The sequence below is a fragment of the Chrysemys picta genome, chromosome 14 (genome assembly GCF_011386835.1).
Source record: "Chrysemys picta bellii isolate R12L10 chromosome 14, ASM1138683v2, whole genome shotgun sequence".
In the NCBI taxonomy this organism is placed as follows: Eukaryota; Metazoa; Chordata; order Testudines; family Emydidae; genus Chrysemys; species Chrysemys picta.
In genome coordinates this window covers 18,202,528-18,226,119 of record NC_088804.1, presented here as the reverse complement: position 1 = coordinate 18,226,119, position 23,592 = coordinate 18,202,528, and the positions used below count along the sequence as shown (strand labels likewise).

Here is a 23,592-nt window from a genome sequence, read left to right as displayed (position 1 = left end):
GTGTTGGGAATGTGATGGTCTCTTCATGGAACCCAGAACTATAAGCCACTGTGTTAGCCCTCTGCCTCGGCAAGAGTGTAGTCTGCCCAGTTCCCCAGCAAACTCAAGACTCTACCATGTAAAGTCGTCTTTGTCTTGCAAGTTAACAATACATGAACCCCAATTCCTGAGTTCCCCAGAGACGACTCTAGTGTTCAGTCCCTCTCACTGGCCACTCACAGAATTTAAGTTTGCAGCCTCTAAAGAGACAGAGCACACATACCATCCTGTTAGTTTAGCTGAGGATTCACACTTATTTATATATAACAGTACTGAGATAGTTTACAGTAAAAACTAATCACAAATTTATTCATAAAGATATTTAAGTGATACTAAGCAAGAGAAAAACAGGCAGGTATGATTACAAACAAAACAAGATACTTTCTAGTGACAAAAACTTAATTTTAGCATGTTACAATCTTTAAGCAGTTTTCTCACATCAAATTACCAGCAGCTCTAGCCCTTCAAGATCCAACTTTCACAGTTCCCGTTCACTAAGTGATGGACAATTAGAATGCCTTTTAGCTTCCCTTATGTTTCCCAATGTCCATTGTGTCTGCCTCAAGGGCCAGGAAGACTTTCTGGGGGTGCAGACTCTGTCCCCCAGTGTTTTCACTAAACTGTCCTCCATTGCTTGTTTATTGGATTGCTTTGTTTATCTTATACATAATTGTACTTTCATTGTCTTCTGCCTGCAATCAAGCTGGTCAGACAGGTAAATTCACATTCCTTTGTCTAGGGCAGGCTTAATTTATGCACTACTTCCAAAACACATTCTATAAATATATTTCCAGCACACATACAGAATTATTTACAAATAATCCATACATACATCACTCAAAGATATTCCTGACCAGCATGTCACCAGATACGCATGATACCTTAAAAGATATGTTTTGGATACATATTGTGACAACAGTGTGTTGGAGATAGTGGTTGTGTTAGGCCAGATATGAGTTACAGTATAATGGGGTCTTATGGAAGCTCATAGTGAGTGCAATAGAGTTAAATGAAAAAAGCCATTTTTGATTCGCATGAGTTCATCAAAAAGAAGAACAGGAGTACTTGTGGCACCTTAGAGACTAACAAATTTATTAGAGCATAAGCTTTCGTGGACTACAGCCCACTTCTTCGGATGCATATAGAATGGAACATATATTGAGGAGATATATATACACACATACAGAGAGCATAAACAGATGAAATTGAAGGGATACCTGGTGAAACCTAACCATTCCAAACAAGTTTTGTTAATTCCTTCTCACCAGTAGTACCCAGCACCTTCCTTTACCTGAGTGGGTGGGGTCCCGGACTGTAATCCATTCTGATTTATATAGGATTTGGCAAAATGACCCTACTACCCCTACTAGATCTCTTACCATCTGGCATTGGTTAGGCAAGTAGTGAGCGCAGACTTCTGCTTTTATGCTAAACTGTGTTTTTATTGTTACCCCTCCTTGTTAATCTGTTCCATCCACCTATTGTGCCCTCATACCTCAGCTGTAAAATCTCTGTAAAACGCCTAGCAGAATGGGGCTCTGACCTTTATTGAAATAATATAAATATAAATAGCAAGTAATATAAATAACTAGCCAAGTGTACAGTTTGGAGAGTTCATGGGTTTTTTAAATAAAGCGAATAAGGGAGTTTAAGATATCACCTGCCTGACCACCCCAATTGGATGCTGAGCTGTTGATTTCATAGAAGAGAGAGGTCATGGGGGAGAATGTGGTAGTGGCTGTGTAATTTAATTTGGGGAGTGTATTCCATGCATACAGGTCAGGATGGAAGACAATGTACAGTTTTACACATCAGCGAAGAGGCTGCTCATTCCTAATGGAGTCTGAAACTAGTGAGATAAGAGAGTGGAAAACTGAGGAGCTAATTTGTAAAGGATCTGCAAGATAAGGATTAGGAGTTGGTTTAAAAGAGGAATGGCACAACTGAATTGATGAGCTAGGGAGATAATTTTTGAAAGCAGCCTTTTAAATTGATTTAAAGTGGGGGTAAGGTTACAGCAGTCCAGGTGGGAGATGAAGAGGATGCAGATAAGAACTTTGGTAATCTGGATACAGACAAAGCCAGATCTTAGAGATGTTTTGAAGGAAAAAGTGGAATGATTTGGATATGGCCTGCAGTGAGGATCCAGAGAGAGGGCAGAGAATATTGTGGTCTAAGATCTTATATCAATTCATATGTCACACAATTAGCTATATTTCTGATGCCTACTCTGATACCATATTCATTTGCTTGTCAGTTTATGCCTGTCGCCAACCCCAGTCTGTCTTTTAGATTGTAAACCCTGCAGCCAGGGGATTCTCTTTTTATCTGTGCTTGTACAACGCTCCGCATAATGCAACTTTGATCCCATCTGAGACATTTCGGCGCTTCCACAATATGTGTTCTTGATGACTTCTTCACACAACACATGGTCCATCTGTAGCTTATTGCGATGGGATAGTGTGAAGGCCAAAGTATACTGGCTTCAAAAAATAATTAGATAAGTTCATGAAGGATAGGTTCATCCATGGTTATTAGCCAAGATGGTCAGGGGTGCTACCCCATGCTCTGGGTGTTCCTAAACCTCTGACTTCCAATAGCTGGGCCTGGATGACAGAGGAGGACGGATCACCCAATATGTTTCTTTGTTCTGTTCATTCCCTCTGAAGCATCTGACATTGGCCACTGTCGGAAGACAGGATACTGGGCTAGATGGACCATTGGTCTGACTCAGTATGGCCGTATGTGTTTAATAATCAGGGATCCTAGAAATCTGCTTAGCACGGAAAAACATGGGTTTTGTATTTTTACATAGAATCTTTAGTTTTTACATTTTTGGGAAAAAATAAACACACACAGTGGAACCCCAATTATCTGATCTAATTGGGACCGGAGTCAGATCAGATAATCAAACATTTGGATAATCCAGGAGAAATGGTGGGGCTCGGGCTGTCAGCTTAAAAATTGTAAATATATCAATAAAGCATTGTGTTTAACTGATACCTATATATATTGTGGCTAGGGGAACTAAAGTTCAGTGTTTCATTTTAATCACAGAAAATGTGGATTTTTGGTATTTTTTGTAGGAGAATTTTGTTTTGTTTTTTATCATGGAAAATTAGGATCCCAGTTAATAAATAGGCCCACTACCCAAAAGAAAGGAATTCAGGGAAGTGAACTTCCTGCTTCGCTCCCCACTCAGTAGCAGTAGGGTAGGCAGTACTTGCTGCTTCTCTGCCTTTTCCTCAGTCTGCGAATTGGTGCATCCCAGGATGCACAAATAAGGAATAATTGTCCCTATTAGCTTTCTTTCACAAACAGTAAAAACAAACACCAAACAGGAACATTAAAAAGTGTTTGTTAAAATACAGTTGGCTTGTCATGCTTTGACAAATTCAGAAAATGCCTCACTTATGTACATTAAAGTTAAGGCTTTAACTGGTTTAACTGTCCATTGCTCCAAAAGGCCTAACTTTTAAGCAGTATTGGTTTGTTTGTTTGTTTGTAGCTTGTGATGTTCTCTCACTTAAGATACAAAAGTGAGAGCAAATTAAAGATGGGATGTGAAGTGAGAGAACACAATATTGTTATAAAAACTATTACATTAAAACCAGAATTTGGATGCAACTGCAGTTCACTGTTATAATTATAAATGAAGTGCACACCTTGTGGAACATTGGTATGTTGCATAACAAAAAAAACATGTGCTTGGAAATTCAGTTTCTCTCAATAACTGATTTTCAGGACAGATATTCTTAGGGGATTTATAAGGAATATAGAGTCTTGTACCTGTTGTTGCAAATTCAAATCCAGTTCAGGGTAGTACGGAATTATCTGATGGCTCTTTTCTGGCATATATGAAATGAGCAGGTGTTCTCAGTCCACATAATAAAAACCATGACACTTGACTGGAAACCCTTGTGGCAGTCTCAACGGAGGCCAAGGATTGAGGACTGTCGTGCTCTCTCACTCTTAGAGGACTTCTGTGTCAGGATCAGAGCTGAGGCACGTGGATAAGACTGGGTGGGAAAGCTTTTATTGTCTGTATTTGTTCTCTGAATGAAACCCTAGGGCAGTCATGCCAGCACCTTTCAGAAGTCCTAAAATTCATCCCAAACACCTGAATTCTGTACCGACCAAGAACTGATTTCTGAATACTAATTACACTTTAATTTCATTTTGCTTCTATATCTTTTCCCCTAATTATTTTAATTTTGTCCTGTAATAAACGAGACAAGCAATCAATTACTTTCTGGAAAGGTAGTATGAAACATCATCTGTTTAAGGCCCTACTTAATTCATGATATTATGGAAATTGCAATGTGACACTGCACCCCATATTCTTTATAGTGATATTATTATGATATAATTAAGGCATAATTATGATGCATTTTGTACAACACAGGTTGTGTGAGGTGTCATTGGAAAAGTTATGATTTGCTGAATATGATTATCCTATTTGTATGCATGTATCATTTTTGTATCTGAAGTTATGAATATAGACTAGGGAACTGTATTTCAAATGGGCTTACTCTGGAAAACACCTACAGCCAACCTTTCAGGTACAACAATGAAGAAGTCAGATGGGGCTGATGGCCCATCAGCAAAGACAATGGACCCTGGAAGAACTTAACCTTCCTGTGAATTTTTCAGACAGCCTGTAAATAATGGCAGCTATAACTCAGCAAGGTATGCAAGATCATGTGACTAGATTACATGACTCTGGATTCCATCTTGGGATGTCAATATTTTTCCACAAACTGGTCTGGGAACCATTTTTTGAAACAAAGGGGTCCCACCATATGCTAAAGCTATATAAGGCAGGGAGTGACATCATTGATTGTTCTTCACTCCCCACACAAGAGGACTCCTGGAAATACCTGAGGAACAAAGAACTGGGGAAAGTGCAGGATCCAGGCTAAAGGGATTTCTAGCCTGTGTGTGTGAAGACCTAGAAACCGAAGCTGTAGAGCTAATGCACCTTGTGCCTTAAGAATCTACAAGTCTGCTTGTACCATCAGTTAGGGTGAGAATCTGTTAATTCATATCCAATCTATCTAGTATATTAAGCTTAGTTAGCATTTTTGTTTAATTGCTAGATCTGCTTTGATCTGTCTGTCACTTAAAATCTATCTTTTGTAGTCAAATTTATTTTATGTTTTAATCTAAACCAGTGAGTTTGGAGTGACGTGCATGGGAATCTTAGCTCAGTTGCATATTCCTCTCCACATCGAGGGGGGAGGAACTCTGAGCTTGCATTCTACAGTTCCATGTGAAGAACAAGACGATATAATTTTTGATTTATGCTCCAGAGGGGGTGCATGCATGGGGAGCTGAGAGTTACCTTGGCTTTAGCCTTTCTACTTTTGTTTCATGCAGTGGCTAGGCAGAGAGCCTGCATGTAACTGCAGCTGGGTTTGTCCCTACCTGTGTGTATGCTGGTGGAAGTGTAAAATCGGGAGCAGGTCTGCAGCTTGTCACAGCAGCACAGTGTGAGAGGAAGCCCAGGCTGGTGCATCAGAAGGCTCAGTGGTACCCCAGTTCCAGGTGGCACCTCAAGGGGAACCCATCACATGCAGATCCCGCAATATTAGACTTCCACTGCCATTCTGACAGCGGGAGCCCTGCTGTGTGTGGGGCTGACAGTGTGAGCGGGGGGCAAGGGGGGTAAGCAAACAGCAGGAGCCGCTGCTCTCAGCCCTGTGTAGCCCACAGTGGAAAATTGCGGATAAGTAATAATGGGCCTTATTAGTGCAAATAATAAGGTCCATTATTATTTTTACGTGATTTTCCTTGGCTTTTCTGCAACTCGGATGCAATTTTTGGATAATCATCCCACGATTCAAGTAGGGCCTTGAATATGTTTAATTTGTATGCTGTTAAATAGTTTCCTAATAGAGTGTTATTTTTACATCTTGTTGAAGTTATGGTGATAACTAAAATATATATGTAATCAAGAAAGAAAAATATTTATTACAGGAATTTTTACATACAGATCTCTTTGAAAGTTTGGCCTGCATTCCTTTGCCTGTAATATTAAAGAGAGTTTGACATTGTTAATAGTATTTCAGTGACTCGGGTTGTATATAACCTAAGAGCTTTGAGTCAGAGATCCTTCTAATTTGTATGAGAAGCATCTTCTATATAAGGTAAGCAAATCTGAGCTGTTTGTTATGATTTACATCAAGGAAAGGAGCTATCAGTAGCCGGGAGCAGGAGTGAATATGGAGCTGTGGGAAGGAAATCTACTATTTGAGAAACAGTAGGAGAGAGGAAGAGTGGCGTCTTGCTTTAGAAAAGTAGCAGGAAAATGATACAACCTAATAGCCCCATTCCAACTACACTCTGGCACTGCTGTATTATTTATGACATACAGTGCACCACATTTAATTTAAACTGGGGTTCAGGAGCTCTTTGCATTGTGGGATATAAGTACTGACATGTCACTTCTGAGCATGCTCAGTTGGTTTTTTGTATGGGTTTTTTTTGGACAGCCTAACACAGTGTGCTCCCTTTGTGGCATCACGCTTTTCAGACATCCTGGCCTCATTTTGCCAGACATAAGGACTAGTGCTGGGACACCTTTCAAGTGATGGATTTTAAGTGTTTTATTAAACATACACAACATGGTTTTCAGAAGAGTCAAATATGCTTCAGTCCAGCAAAGACTTAGGCACATGCATAACTTTACACATGTGAGTGTAAACTAAATCAATTTGGCTTCACTGTTTGCAAGATTGGGGTCTAAGCTGCAATTTGTCATTGTTATTGATCGCTGCCCTCTTATAGGTGACCTCAAATAATTTGTTTTTAAATTGAGCTTGTGCCTGTCTTTTTTTCATCATATGTAAAGAGGCTGGAAGGAGAAGGCAACTTAAAATTTTTTTTGGCCTTTTTTTATTTTTTAAATAATAGAAATACCAGAAACATCAACTCAGATCTTCTGTGATTTTATTGCAGAACTTGTTGGGGCTTTCCAAAAATGTATATTGTTAGCGCTTGTACCTTAATTAAAGGAATGGGGGTATTGAGTATTTAAAAATGGCTTCCTTTCTCCAAGATGTGCTATGCTCAAATCCCTACACTAGCTCCCAATCAGTTTGTGATGCCAGTTTAAAGACCTTGGTCCTAATTTTTAAAGCAATTAATGCATCAAGCCCCACCTACATCAGACAAAGTTTTGATAACAGTAGCTATGCTCCACTGCAATAATGTGGATTGCAAAACCCAGGACAAAACATGAGAGCTGGGGACAAAGCATTCTCTGTTGAGGGGATCCAGCTATGGAACAGTCTTTTAGAGGACATCATGTGAATCCAGAGTCTGATCATCTTTAGGAAATGTTGCAAAGCCTTCCTCTTTGAGAAAGCCTTTCCAGCATAAGTGACATTCCTAATTTAAACACCCCTTTTATTCCCAGACCTCTTACAACCTTCCCACCAAAAACAAAACCTAACCTAACCCAAGTAGAGATCTGAGGGGAAAGTGCCAGTAATTCCATTAAACCCACTAAAGACTTGGCTACTGATTTTATGTGGAAGGTATTCAGATACTATAATGATGGATGGTAGTATAAAATTCTATGACAGATATTAAATATAAAACAAAAACATACAGTTAAATCTAACTAAAAATTCTTTCTTCTCCTAATTGCTCAATTTTCATTCTCTTGGCTTTGTGGTATTTCTCTCTCTTTCTCCAGTCTTCATAGACCTTGTAAATACTAGAGTAATTTAACATCCTAACTATCTTTTAGTCCCCCAAAACATCTGTTGCACACTATATGTCCAAACTAGACATGTTCAGAACTATGCACAGGCTTTCCAAATATAGTTTGGAGTAGATGCTTTAGGGACCCTATGATAGGAACTGTAGCCTAGAAAACTAGAGGGCAGTTGGTTCTTACTCCTATTCTGTTTCCCAGATTCAGTTATCCACAGCCATAATCTTACAGGTTAGACACAACCTGAATTTCTGAAGTAAAAATAAACCAGAATAACCCCTCCAAAAATGTTCAGACCTTTTTATGTTGTAAAACAAAAAGCCTATTTCCCTCCCCACTTTTTTGCAGGTCACCTTTAACCCAGTCTGGCAAAGAATTATCTCCAACCACTAAACAGCAACACAAAGGTGTGAACTCTACTCTTTATCTCAGGCCTTATCTACACTAAGGAAATAATCTATTGCTAACAACAGGTGTCAGCAAGAAGAGCAGTTTAAGAGGTGTACATGGTTTGGACCATGAAGTAAGGGGTAAACTTCATTGCGTAGTTGGGATCATTTAATAACATGCCTATGCAATCCACCTCCCTGCAATTTAGCAGTGTAATACTCTGCGTTATTAATAAACTGGTTAATGTGTATGTGTTCTTCTGCAATGACTCAGAAGTTCATAGTTCACATGCCCTGAAAGGGCCAGCTAATTCCATTTCTACCCTCACTGCTGCTGTGTAGTCCCATTTGGCCCTGAGTTCAGAATTGTTACAGTATTTTAGGAAGTGGAAACATAGTGCTTTCAAAAATTCACCAATCTGCATGTATTTTATGGAGTTAATTATAACAAAGGAAAATATAATGAAATAACTATCAAAGCACATCTGCCTGTATTATCAAGCATAGAATGGTTATAACTCAGTAATGAAACTGGACAATAGGAAGATAAAAGTAAATATTTTTAAAACTATTTTAAACATTTAAAACAACCCAATACCTTTCTCATGTTACTAATAAGGTAATCAAATTTTCTTCGTACTATTTATGCAGTTTGTTTACTTTTTACATTTAATTCCACTTTGTTTTTAGTCGGATTCACTTTCTCATTTTCAGATACTATTGCATACAGGGGGGGGTGATATTTAAATCAAAATAATGATCTTGATTCTGAGACTGGATCGGCCCACGTGGCCCCATCTGCTCAAGTTGTGCCATTGTGCAAAGAACCATTTGGGCGAATCCCGTTGCAAGATTAGACACTATAACTGTTTTCACTGCAATGAAACATTTCCTGGAGTGCTTTCTGGTCACGAAATCTGATTTGGCACCTGAACGCCCTAACAATTTCGCTGTCTCGCGTCAGGTCAGAGGATAGTTTAATTAGTTGATGATGACTGAATATTGAGTGGCTCAAAAACACAACACTGAGGGAGAGGCTAGGAGAGCGGGGGGCCCGGGGAGAGACGCGAGGGGGAGAATGGGGTGGGGGAGGTGAGGGAATGGGAGGATAAATGGGGTGGAGGGAACGGGGCTAGGCGCACGAAGAGGGGCGAGTTTGGGAGCGAGGGCTGGGAGGTCACACCGGCGCCTGGCTGGGGACACAGCCCAGGTTGCTAGAAGCCAGGGGTGTTAATGTGCTAGAGGGGCCACGAATAACGCGGCCCAGGAGCTCCCCGCCCCGAGCAGCCGCCGCCCCTTTATTACGCGCGGCCCGTAGGCTTGGGGCCCGGGCGGGCCCGGCCCCGCCTCGCCTCGCTCGCCCGCCGTGAGGGGCGGGGGCTGTGTGGAGCGCAAGCAGGCAGTAGGCAGGCGCAGAGCTGCCTTTCCATAGGAGCCGCCATTAGCGCTGGGACCCGGTGACAGGGTCTTGGCGACGGCGGCCGGCGCGGAGCGGGAGTGGAGGCAGCCGGGGTTGGTCCCCGTTTGATGGATCCCCGGATCGCCTGGTTCCAGCCAGAGCAGCTCGGCCCCGCGAACCGCCTGTGGATGCAGATCTGGGAGACCACGCAGGGGGTCCGCAACCTGTACTTCCCGCAGCAGCGGCAGCAGAGCGCTCCCGCCGGGGTGGGCCCGGCCTCCCCGCCCGGCATGTACCGCGTCCCCCGGATCGACCCCCAGCCCGACTTCCTGCCGCTCGAGAACGCCAACAACCAGCACAACCACAGCCGCCACCAGGCCCCGCCGCCCCCGGGGCCCACCGCCTGGGCCCGGCCTGCACGGGGGGCGCCGCCCGCCGCCTCTGCCTCGGCCGCCGGCAACAAGAGGAAACGTGACAACAAGGCCAGCACCTTCGGGTTCAACTACACCATCCTCCTGGGGCCCCCCGAGCAGAGCGGGGCCCCCGCCCCGGGGGACGGGCCGGCCGCCAGTGACCAGGCCCAGCCGCTCACCCCTTGGAAGGGGAGGAACTACAGCCCGGGAGTCGTGGGGTAAGCGCCCCGGCATGGCCGTGAGGGGAGCGGGGCAGGGGGCGATACGGAGCAACTGGGGTGGGGGAGGCCTAGGGGATCGAGAGGTAGCAGTCAGGGGGAAGGGGGCGGAGGGAAACACAGCACATGTGAGGAGAAGCGACCCGTACGGGGCCGGGGCCGGCCGGCTCTTTGGGGGAATCTGCTCCCCTGGCGCCGCCTCTTCTTGCCCTGACGGGACGCACATGGGGTGGGAGGGCGAGCAGAGCATGCTCAGTCCCCATCTCCCGCTGGCCCTGCACAGACACGCATATGTGGGGGTGGGGTGGGGCCTGTTGCACGCCCTCCTGCTGTCATTGCACAGACACCCATATTTATGATCGGGGGGGAGGAAGGAACGAGTGGTCTATAACCACCTTCTGCTGTCACACATCAGGAGCATCTTTCACAGGCATTGCTCCCTGCTGCCATTGCACAGATGCGCACTCACATGGGAGAGGGAGGGGAGGCATGGTACCTACTCTGGCATCTTCTCTTGCGGTCATTGCCCTGAGGCAGGCTCACATTTGGGGGAAGGAAGAGTTATTTCAAAGGCATCTCCTCTTGATCTGTTTTCCCTTGCATGCCAGGGCAATAGGCTTGTTAGAAATATCTGAGAGAATTATACAAGGGAAAGTGGAGGGGTATATTGCACAACCAACATGTTATACACCAATGAGCAGGAGTCATCACCTTTTCTGCTCCCAGATACATATGCAGGATAGGACAGCTAGGAGGTATATTGTATATGTGAGGTTAACAATCATAGTGGATGAAAACCTCCTAATTTGATTGCAGACACTCACGGGGGGGATAGTATCTAATTTCAGAGTACGTAAGGAAAATCTTCAATTACAACAAAATGTGTGCAGTTCTGGAAATGCCCAGGGAGGTGTCTGTATGAATACTAATGTTGCAGGCACGCCTATATGCAGGAGGGAGGAATTGCCTTGCAGACAACTCCTGTTGTCACTGCATGCACTCGTGTTGTGGGTTTCACCCTTGGTTTAATTAATGAATGTCTGCAGAACACTTTGGAGATGGGGGGTGGGGGGAGCTTTAGTATATACATATTTATTTGTAGAAGCCCTTCCTACTGTCAGTGTGAATGCACATACACATGGGAGGGGTGAGGCATTTTTCTCAGACATCCCCTGTCATGCATGCATGCACATGGTGGTGGGGAAACACTGTAAAAACAGCCTGCTATTGCATGTATGTACACTCGCACCAAGGAGATGAGCATGTTTTTCAGAGTTCTAACTCTTCACATATCTTCTAAAAGTGCACATGTGTTCGAATCCACTTGGTGAGACACTTTGCACTGACCTCTTGCTCTCATTGCTTTTATGTCCTGTTGTATTAATACAACAGTCTACGTACTTCACAGACCTTTCCTTCTGACACTGAGTATATTTCCATAGAGAGTATATTTTCTGAGGTCTGATGGTACAGATATAAGAGTGCCATTTCTGCGGTAGTCTCCAGCTGACCCTGTTTGCCTCTCTGAGAGGCAGAAACACACAATCTGGGGGAATATCCATGTGAGGTTAGTTGTGGTTTGCTTAGACCTCTTCTAACTGTGTATGTGTGCATCTGGATGTCTTGTATAAATTGCCTTCTGTGCTGTATATATATTTGATACTATGTCTAACACAGCCCACACCATCTTGTGATTGGTGAACATATGGTGGGTGGGGTAGACGAACAAACATCACCTGCTGTCATATTCCCATTTTCTATGTGAAGGTGACACTATTTTCATAGATCCACCTAATGTTATATGCATGGGCTTAAGATGAGAGATCTGGGGAGAACCACTTAGACGCTTTTTACTTCATGCACACATTCAGATATTCTCTGGATGGAGATTGTATGATGATGGATGGCTTTTTTTTTAAGCTTGTGTGTTGCAAAATATAGTATCTAACTTTGGATAGTTGTCTTTGTAGTTGCAAGACAAGAGCAGGTCAGTTGGGGAGTGTCTATGGCTAGCTCAGCGATATCCCTACTTCAGTTCTTTGCACAAAGTGAGATTTCGTTGCATGGTTCACATGCTAGATGTAATGTGAATGGCCTTTCTTAAGGCCAAGGTGCACTTACATTAAGCAGCCAGCTGTTGAGCTCAGGTGTCTTCCAGGGCTCATTGAGATGGACCTATATCTTCAGTAATTACTGGTGCTTTTGGGTGGCTCTGTGTTTGTGTGCCCATCTTGAAATGTCTCAGAGGGCCCTGATTTTCAGAAAGTGGTGAGCATTTGCTTTTTCAAAATAGCATTTGCTATTTCAGGGTGTCTCAAGTTGGGAACCTAATATTGCTGGTCACTTCAGAAAATATTAACTGTGTAACCACAGGCTTCCTACTCTGTCAATTCTTGTATTGCCTTCTACAGTACTTCTAATCTTTTAGTTAAAATGGTACACTGTAAGTGATGGGATCCTGTATAAAGTTCTGCAGTCCTTACAGAACGAAATCTTCCATAACCTTTGTGAAGAGTTTTAAGTGCTGGATAGTTTTAGCTGGGGATGGACAGTTTGTTTTTTGTTTGTTTGTTTTTTTGGTTTTTTTTATTTTAATAAATTGGTCAGAACGTGTCAAACACTTAATTTTTTAAAATAGCCTTCTTTGAGTTTATTTTCTGTTCTGTCATATTTACTTTGAGATGGGAGGATTTAAAAAAAAAAAATTTCTCCTTATAAATCCAATGTAACTTTTCCCACTATTGAAGATCCAGAAGACAATGGATGAGCTTCAGTGAGATCTAAGGAAGTTATTACTTAGGCCTTATGGGTGACATCAATCATAGCAGCAGAGTTCCAGTTGGATAATCAGTGTCACCAGAACCCCCAGATGAAAGTAATATAACTTGAACTCAGTGCAGATTGTACTTTTTGTTATATGAATTAGGGGAGTTAATTGGTTTACAATTTAAATGCTAATTAGATCAAAGGTGTTTTAGTTGCTGTCAGGGATTTAAGAAGATGCTGTCAGAGGTGTACAGGCTCCATGTTGAAGCTGTCCTAAAAATAACTCTTTGTACAAAAGGGTTCCAAGACAGAAAAAATCACAGCTTCTTATCTTTGCAAAGATAACTCCAATCAAAGCCAGGCCATTGGGTTTGCTCGTGATTATGGTACACAAATTATTGACATGAAATTAGAAAAGCCCCGACATTGATGTTATAAAAAAGTATATGCAAGTTGAAGCTTTCTGTTTATTTTTCACTTTTGTGTTAGTTTCTTTAGTATGAAGTTATGAAATACATAATAATTTTCAGAAAGATTAGATCTGAGTTATTTGTAGAACTCCTTTACTTACACAGTTACCACAGTTGCAGTGTGATATTTACATTCCTCATGGGGTGACACCAATTGCATGTATAACTGGTTGTGCAAAATGGGTGTACAAGTGAGAATACAAACAAACACGTAAGCATCTAGGGTTTCAACATTCTGAAAATCAGGTCAGTAGTTCTTACCTTCAAGGACAGTATAACAGTATGTAATATTGATCACTGAAGTTTAGAAGGCAAAATTAAATTAAATTAAACATGCATGTTGAAATATTGGCAATACTTTGGTATACATATGTATCTCCTAGACAGCCATCATGTTCCATCAGTTTCTGTTTTGATGTTGGATTTGGGTTTGGAAACATATTTGTGTTAAAATGTTTTACATATGTAATGAGTATAAATGAATATTAAAATGATACACTTGTGATTTGAAATATTAAGATTCAGAAATTATTATGGTGTCTTCAGTGTACTGTTTTCATACCTTTTTTTTGCATTATCAAGGCTTAAATATTAAGCATTCAAAAGTCAGTCAATTCTAAAAGTTAATGCTGGTCCTGCAGAGTTAAGTGAACTGTAGTATACATTCTGTGTTATATGCTATATGTTGCTAACAAACAATAATATATTAAAGCTTGCATTTATCAGAGATAAAGGGAATAGAAAATATCACATGGCCACATTCTTTTATTCCCATTTTCCATGCTCTGGAATCCTTAATTTGGCAATTTCCTAACTGATCTTGTACATTTCTTGACATTAAAGTGACCTGTGAAAGTTACAAGTTGCTTTACACCAGAGCTTTAGCTTGCGTATCTTTCCTGCTTTTCAGACTTTACCAATGGTGATGTTAAAAAGAATAAAACCAAAAACCTGATTGAAAAGTTGTAATCCATATATGTGCAAGATTAGTGGAATATATTTGATACTGGCAAAAACTACTTAAATGAATTTGCTTTGCCACATTACCCTTAGCAGTATATTGTTTTGAGCTACAGTGGCAAAATAGCACTAAAGTAGTGGTAATGAGATATATATAGAAATATTTTTAAGATATGAAGAAAATTAGGTATATATTTCGTAGATTTCAGTGAGTTCTAATCAAGCCAAGCTAAATCTGGAGTTTCTGGTTTATAAAATGTCTCCGCCAACATTTCAGGTGCAAAAGAATGGAGGGAGGAAATTAGACTGATCATGGAATTCATTCTGAGCTTCAGAGACTGCTATCACAACTGAAGTTCAATGGAGCTGGTAAAATGTTTACAAAAATGAATCTTCTCATCCTTCTAATTCAGTCTCTGATGTTATAATACAGTGGCATAAGAATGAAGGCAGAGAAAGTAAACGTCTGAGTTGGGCAGAACTGTTAGAGCATATTATGCCCGGACTCTACTCTAGACTGACTGAAAATACACTTCTGTATGAAATACAAGTAGCTGGTCTCTATGTATGGGCTAGACTAAAAAAGATAGTGCCCTGTTACAAACGCTACTCAGTAATGTTTCTCAAGACTGAAGGTTGTGAGCTGAAATTTGGTCTTCTTAAGTAGCTGTCCTGCTCCTTCAGAATTCACTTGTATTCAAAATGCATATAACCCCAACAGTGGCCACATTTGAGAGTGTCTTGCGAGACACATCTTTGTCCAGGCTTTCCACTGTCAGTTCTGAAGTTTTGGACGCTTTAACTGGCGTTTTCCTTTTATGCCGCAGAGATTTGTGGTGTATTGCAGTGTTGTTGGCCTTGCCCCACCTATGACTCCTCAGTTGTCTCTCAGCTGATGCTATGACGGTAGGGACCAGGTACTAGCTTGAAAATCACCTAGTCCTCATAAAAAACAGCAAGTAACTAAATTGAGGTGGTGAATTGCAGGGAGTAGGAAGGCTCCTGCAGGAGTCCCAGGATCAAAGAACCCAGTTTATGATTCACAGGTGGATGGCCTAAAGAGTGTAATCCTACAGGGAGCAGGCTAGGAAGGAGAATGGAGCAGAGAAGCTCATCTTCCGCCCCAGGCGGACAACATGCGGAGTGTAATCCTTTTGGGAGTTGATCCGTGACGAGATCCTGGATCAAGAGGAAAAACATGTTGATATACTGAATATATTGTTTGTTTTTGAGCAAGTAAAATTGAAGCCGAGAAGAGAAGTGAAATTTTTGTTGCTTGAGAATGTTCTTAGGTGCACAGGCCAGTGAGTTAACCCAAATGTTTATATGGTGAATTTGTTCTTTGTTTGGAAATGTTAATGGATTTCAATTTAAATGATGTTAAGTGCAGTCAGGTAAAATGGAGAGTGACATGTAAATGTGAACCATAGTAACACTATCGAAAGGGAATAGCTCTAAACCATAGAAGAAGTCATGATTAGAATTCAGACCTTCCTGATTTATTTCATAACTAGATAATCCCATCACTGTTGTACTAAAGGATGTACCCCAAAATCCACATAGATGAAGTAATTTTGGACATCTGGAGACATAACTCATGATCCATGATGTCAGAAGATTACTTTGGAAGTTGATTATTTATTTTTGTAGGTGTGCATTGTTTCTTTAGGAAAGGTGACCCAGAGGGCTTACAAACAGTCTAGTGGGGAGGTGGCTGTGATGGCGTCATTGATCATAAACAGTTCCATATCTTGTGCAACTAACTTTTTTAACCAGATGACTTAAAAAGTTGTTGGTGATTAAACATGGTTTGATGTTGGATTAGCTTGCATATTAGAGGTTTGGAAGTCCTTCATTTTTAGTAGTAAAAAAAAATTGTAATAACTTAAAAACCTGTAAACTTTTAGAGGTAACTTAATTTTAGAAAAACATTTATACCAGTTGCATTGTTTTGCTGAATATGTGGAGAAATTGATTTCAGAATATGAAAGTAGCAGTTGAATGTACTGTATGTATTTTAATGTATGAGAATAAATAGTTTGAAAAAATCCACAAACAATAATTTATGATCTTTGTAGGAAGGTCTCATCCAGTTTTTGGTAACCTGACAAATATGTATTAAAAAGTGAAAAAGATGGTGAGGGGAAAAGAACAAGAAGGTGTCTGGGTCACAAATCCTTTTCCTTTATAAATCTGACGAGATCTGCCATCACTTTTTGACTTTGGAATTAAGTGAATTATAGCTTGTTTTGACTGTGTAGACTTCTCAGGGCTTTTCTACACAGACAGCAGCACAACTTCACTAAAGACACTACTGTGCCGACAGGAGAGCGTCTCCTGTTGGCTTGGTTAATCCACCTCGACGACCTAACACTGGGGGTTAGATCAGTATAACTACGTCACTCAGGGGTGTGGATTTTTCACACCCCAGTGATGTTGTTATATTGATGTAAGTTTGATAGTGTAGACCTAGCCTCAATCTATTAACACTGTTTTGTGGAAGTCAAAATCGGAGCTTTGCTCATAACCTCAAGAGGCATGTGATGGTGGTTCCACTGTTTCAAAAAGTGAGATAAAACAAATATGCTTTGGGGCAGGATTCAAAACGTAATGCTAAAGGCAGTTTTGGGAGACCTTTTTGAAGTATACTGTAAATATTATGTAACCATTTTTTAGGACATGCAAAACCGTGGAGTGCGGCCAAAATGTTCAGCATATTTATATAGATGTCTAAAGGGGACTCTGAGAGGCCTGCAGGTTTCTACACATGCAAAGAAACCATGGGTTATTTTTGTTCTTGTGAAAAAGTACTTACTTTTTATTTCTGTTTTCATGACTTGGGCATTTCGTCCTTTGGGGGTGTCTTAGTTTAAAAGAACAATGAAACAACCGGCATTACTTTGTTCTTTTTTTCAAATCAAGCTTTTGCATATTAAGCAGTGTTTTAAGGTCACCGCTCTTGTGTACTTTGGTGATTTCTCAGACTTGTAAGTGTGGACTCTTTCCATAGCAATGTCTGGTTCGGAAAGGGGTTGTAGGACCTTCATTCCTTGAATCCCTTCACCCTGAATCCTCTATTACTATCATGTGAGGGCTGTATCTTTGTTCTAGTTTTCCTATGGCACATTAAGACAAAGTCCAGCTCAAAGCCTGGCATATAATTTCGAGCCCAGGCAGCTAAATTAAAATGTACGAATAGCCATACTAATTGCTAAAAATTAAAAATGACCTGCTCCTTTTTAAAGAAAAAGAAACCACTGAAAAATAATGTAACCATCATCATGTAATATCTAACTCCTATTTAGTTTCGAAATAATAAGGTAAAAGTCAGGACTCACTGGTTCAACTCTGAAGCCTTTTTTTTAGAGGCATCTAGTTAATTTTAGGAAGATGTACATGTGATTTTTTTTTTAACTGACAAAATATGCAGTTTTGTAATATTTCATACTTGTTTTTAAACACTTCTTATCCTCCTAATTAACATAACCAGAATAAATCTTGACTTTTCAACATTGGATAGTTAAATGTGTTCAAAAACAACTAGTGTGCCCCAAAACTGTAGAGTTGGCTTTAACTTTAGCTTTTTGTTTACATACGCACATGGTGTAGAACTCTTAGATGTAAGAAAACAAAATGAAGACCCTCTATTATATTTAAAAAACATTATAATAACACCACTTTCTTGTTCTTAATGTGAAAACTGTTGGAGAGCATATTTTAAATGCATGATGGCTTCTTAAATTAGATAAAGTCTTGTAATCTTAGATGACATGTCTCATGTAAGAGAGACAAGGTGGTGAGGTAATATCTTTTGTTGGACTAACTTCTGTTGGTGAGAGAGACAAGCTTTCGAGCTTACACAGAGCTCTTCATCCGATCTATGAAACATACTCAGAGTGTCACAGCTAAATACAGGATGGAACAGTCTCTCTAATATCCTGGGACCGACATGGCTACAACAGCACTGCATACACGTCTAATGTAAGTTGGCTGTAGGGAAGGGGAATTTAGACATTTTCAGGCAGGACATTCTTCTCATTTATCTGCATGTTGCTCTGACTTATTGATTTATCTGCATGGTTTAATGTCTCTTTCCTTGGGAGGGTGGGAGGATATCCTGATGACCAGGAGTGCTGCCTTAACATCCTTTCTCAAGTTAAATAATTTTACAGGATTAGCAACTTGACCTTAAATCATCTTGAAACTTGAACCTACAGTAGGAATCTTTCCCAATACCATGACTCTTCTCACCTTAGAACAGGATAGATACCTAGACTGAAGCAGAGGAATCCCTACTTTTAAGGTAGCACTAAAAGAAATTTAGGAAGCATTCATCTGGTTCAGTACAGGAGTACTGGCACTTACCCCATCTGTAATTACAGTAAAATGTTGTATATTGCTTGGCTGTTTCATGCAGGAGCCTTTACCCCCAAAAGGTACTTTCTGATGACCTAGATGTTAATCCTGTTGTTAGTAAATATATAGCCTGAATAGAGTGAATCTTTAATCATGGTTTACTGATCACTCCGACCACCGAAGACATTGCCCTTGGTGCAATCAAGTGAGCCCTGATGCCTCTGGTGCAGGAAATCCCTTACTTTGGCAAAGTCGCTTTTTAAAACTTGTCACTAGCTTTCTAATCCTTTGTGGAGGCTTTGGAAGCAGCCAGTCCTTTCTTGGATGTTCCAAACAAAACAGTCTATCTTTCTGAACTCTGTAGATGTGTGTGCAACAAGTTATTGTATACATGTATCGAGACAACAGTTTTGTTTTCTTTCTGTGGTTTTGGTCTAAAATTGATACATAAATTGTCTCTGAAAACTGTTTAGTTTTTACTTGAATTTGGACCTTCATGGTACAATGACTTTATCCTTGTGGAGTCAGATGTTTTTGGCAAACTGAAAATGCATGAAGCTTACTGAAGTATTGAGCTCAAGCTAATGCAAAGGGGAAAACTGTCTTAAGCTGAATAATGATGGTGACTGCAAAGGCTCAAATAGAGCATTGTGTCAATATTTGAGCCAGGCTTAAAACTATTGGATATACAGCTGGATTTTTCTCTAATTAATTCAACAGTCCAACTCAAAAACCTGGGAAATAATGTATTCCAAGATGTCCATGCAGAAAACCTCTTATTGACTTGGCTTGATGTTTACTTTGATTGTGGTTTGGACTTCAATATCTGTTCTTCAAGTGATTGCACACATACTTTCCACTCTTGGTGTCAGTGCACCCTGTGCACAATCATCGGAAACTTTCTCCCTTAGTATACCTGTTGTGCAGGTTGGAGACGTGCTGCTGCTGCATGCCACTGCATTCAGTTATCAAGGGCAGAGTCATCCTCAGCCTCACTCTGTTCCTTCTTTCTTCCTGTGATTTTTGTTGGAACGCTCATCTATACCAGAACACTTATTTTTCTACAGCTAAAACTTACTAACTACACACAATTCACAAAGGTGAAGAGAAATAATTTAAATTATTTTATTTTTATTTGATTTCCTCGTTTGGAGTTTTCTATTCAAGGTATACCCTGGTCACTGGGTTTCAAGCCTTCTTGCTTCAGGCCTATGCCAGTGAACGACCTGCACAATAACTGCCTGAAGTGCTTGGGGGAAGCACATCTGAAGGAACAGTACCAGATTTGCAGGGAGTTCAAGCCTTGGACGAAGAAGGGTAGAGAGGATAGGCTGAAATTCCAGCTGGTGGAGGTGATGCTCCAGCCACTCTTGGAGCCATTCTGGTCTGACTCTATGCCAAGTACTGTGGCTTCAGGGAGAAGTGATCTCCAACTTTAGTGGAATCCCAGTACTGTCCTCCCTTGCCTGAAGAGAGGAAGAAATACAAAGCTTCCAGAGAGGCACTGGCCGGGGAAGGTCTCCACCCTCTAAGTCTGATAAGAGGGTTGAGGGAGTTGAGTAGAGTGCACCTGAAACCTAAGCACTCCTCCAAATTGGTGCCAAAGCCCAGTTGGCTCTGGTTATGCAAGGGGCACTGGCTCAAGCCCGGTGCTGGAGGCAGCACTGTCAACTTTTTTGGCACCACTGCAAGAGACCAACTTGGTGCCAATTGCCCCAAATGCATTTATGGCAGAAAGAAACCTGCTCTCCCTCTTGGTGCAGGTGTATCCTTCCTTACAGGAATCTGGTCCCTTAGGACTGCTGCCACTTGTGCCTGCAATTCAGCCTCCTGTACCACAGGAGGAGGAAGCTCCTCGGTACTATCAAAGGGAAACCTGATCACTCCCACCATCCAAGACCTTGCCCTTGGTGCCTTTGTGGTGGCATTGCTCCATTGAATACCAGGCTCTCAGCACCAATCCCTGGCACTGACTGGATCGGCCCTGCCATGGTCAGAGGAAGGGGAATCCTTGTGGTTGAACTCGGACGTGGGTTCTTATGGATCACAACTCCAAAGCAGGACCCACTGGTCTCCACACAGATTCTCTCTTCCCACTTCCCACTGTGACCCTTCAAGAGACTTGCCATGGGAAAGTGGCCAGAACAGTGGTGCCCTGCCCCATATCAGTGTTCATTTTGGAGCTCTTAAGGTTTTCCCCCAGCTTCCAGATCTTTCCCACAGAATGCATATTCAGTGCCCTTGTCTAGAAAGGCTTAGTCTATGCACTGAGTAGCTCTGTTCCCACAGTTTACCACACACAATTGCTACTGGCAGCACACAGACATTATCACTACTGTTGAAGCTGCACTTGCTCAGTCCAAGTGTAAATTGTTACATCTGCCACTACTGTGCCAACTTGTTGACGTAATTGCTGGTTGAACTGCTTCAGCAGTACACTTGTCCCATCCATTGCAATCTCTCAATGCTCTTGCTCACCCTTCAGTTACAGATTTGGAGGCTTAGGGTACTGGCTCTGTCCCATGTCAAGATGACTACATACAGGCCCAAGAGCAACTGAGGTGGTATTTGGCTGATCTCTCTTTTGCTCAGCTATCTCCACTAGCTCCTGAACCCCCAGAGCAGCAGAGAAGGACATGGATGGAATGAAAATGATAACTTTAGTCTCATGGCATGTCAGCTGGGGGGAGGGGGGGAGGTCAAAACCCAAAGGTTGGTTGGTTAGTTAGACCTGCATGAGTTTCCCAAAGTGTGCATATTTTATTAGGGTTGCCACAGCTTTCCACTCGCTACCTCAGTAGCATCTGAGACCTGAAAAAGAGAGTAGAAATAGATCACTAACTACAGTGAGTAACAAAGCTTGCACTCATCTACCGTCTTACTCATCCCCAAGAAGAAGTGCATCTCCCCCTTTCTCCCCATGTCCCACCTGCCTTAAGAGGAAAGGGAAGAGCAACCTTTAGTTCAACCCTAAAACCAGAATGGAGAGAAAATAATTGTTATTGAATAAATGGGTGAAAGTGAGCATCTTATCTTCTCGAAGCACTGGTGCCTTTGCATTGGCAGTGATCACCAGCCCTTCAGGTCCAGATGATTCCCACAGTTTGAACAGAGGTTTGTGACTTGTTCCTGGTGCACCTGCAAGTGTGAGCGTGCAGGAGAGCATATCCCATGCCTTTCAGTGCACGTGTTTCTTCCCTTGCAGGATAGAAATCTTGAAGCACCCGTTGGAATAAATAAAAAATGTGAACAGATGCAAATATGTTTTAGTTTATCGCTGTGTCTGCTTTACTGAGGCTATTATGGGATAATACACAGATCTTGCCTACAGGTCGCAGGGTTGCTGATGTGGATATGATGTACATATCTATAATGTGGACATACTGCATTGGTGCAGGTTGCAAAAATACAGTTCTCGATCTGTTTTTATATATATTTTCTAATGTGTCTATCATAGTGGCACTGAAGTGTTGTCAGATAATTAAGAGAAAAATAATCTTTGCTTTGAGATTGGATTTTAGAGAGGATAAGCTGACTTCACCTGTTATGTATTAACATTGTAAACTATGTCTAAATAGAGCACTGGATGTAAATAATATATGTATGATTAAGGGTTCAGTGTAACCAACAAGCCCCACTGGAATTGTTTTTATCAGAACTTTTGCTTGTAACTTAAATTGCATATGGTACCTTGTTAGATTTGAAACTTCTTGTAAAATCATCTGTGATAGCTTTTAATCCTTTTATAAAAATCTTTGACTGAACATTTTAGTATAGAGGATCCAATTAGTGATTTATAGGGACTCTTTTGTAGATCACTTTAATATTTCAAAATGTAATGCAGAAAACATTTCATAAAGCTTTGACCAGTGTCTTGGTTTTCCAAGTAGCAAAACAGTACATCTGATTTTACTTGAAAAATTTTCATTGGCTACCTGTACAAAATAGTGGCTGTTAAAAAGACACCAACATACTGAAAATATTGTTTTCCTGCAAATTAAACATGAATTACTTGTAAGCTTGCCCTACATTTACTGAAGCTTAAAAGGATCAAAATTGCTGTGTCAGTCTTATTGCAAAGGCTGAGTCTAGTTTAAGTTGCTCTGTGAAGTAAATGCCCTCTGATGTTTTGTTTTTGTTGTTGTGTAATCATAACTCAAAACAGTATTCATTAGTGAAGTTGAGACTTGCAGCCATCTTCAAACTTTTGGTCCTTGTATAGCTGTAAAGCAGATCTACTACACAAGCATACATGATGCTGTTTGTTAGTATGATACAGTACATTCTGAGGTACGACACACTTTAGTCTGTAGTAGTAACTATCAAAGCAATAGCATTTTTAATAGCTTTGGGAAACCAGCTTTGGCATTTTAATTATGAACAGCCTAACCCCAAGACTGCAATCACTTATTCATTTCCAATATCCCAACAGACTAGCATATTTTTGAACAATTTTACTACAGACTCCTCTCAGCAGAGATTTCACTAGAGCTACATTTGAGATCCCTTTCCTTGAGGGTAAACGGACCTCTCAAGCTAAACCAGTCATTTGTTCTTGTTTAGATATAAAAATTTTATTAAAGTGAATGTTTAAAATTAAATATACACAAGTTAAGAGGGAAGGTACTGTACATCTGGGGTCAGGCTTGGGTTATGAGGGATTACAGGTGTCGGTTGCAAGGGTGAAGAGATGCATACATATCAGATAACCAACATAGACCCAGATTGGGGTGCAAGGGTTTTTCAAATGTCAGTGGATAAGTGGGCTCGCTAATAATGCCAGACAGGCTTTGCAGACTCACTTGTGCTTTCATGTACACTCTTGTTATCAATAATGAAAACACATCTATCCAGAATCT

The 23,592-nt window shown here is 41.1% G+C and overlaps 1 protein-coding gene across 2 annotated transcripts in view; it reads left to right on the top strand.

Annotated features, from left to right (window-relative positions):
- The first annotated feature begins 9,538 nt into the window (after positions 1-9,538).
- The window catches only part of TENT4B (terminal nucleotidyltransferase 4B), a 51,069-nt gene continuing 37,015 nt past the window's right edge, over positions 9,539-23,592 (top strand). Inside the window, exon 1 of one of the 2 annotated variants that reach the window (XM_005289812.5) lies at positions 9,539-10,181. In XM_005289812.5, the coding sequence (XP_005289869.2) occupies positions 9,679-10,181 (503 nt within the window). In that variant the 5' untranslated portion in view covers positions 9,539-9,678. The remainder of the gene's footprint in view (positions 10,182-23,592) is intronic. The other variant, XM_005289811.5, reaches the window with a different exon arrangement.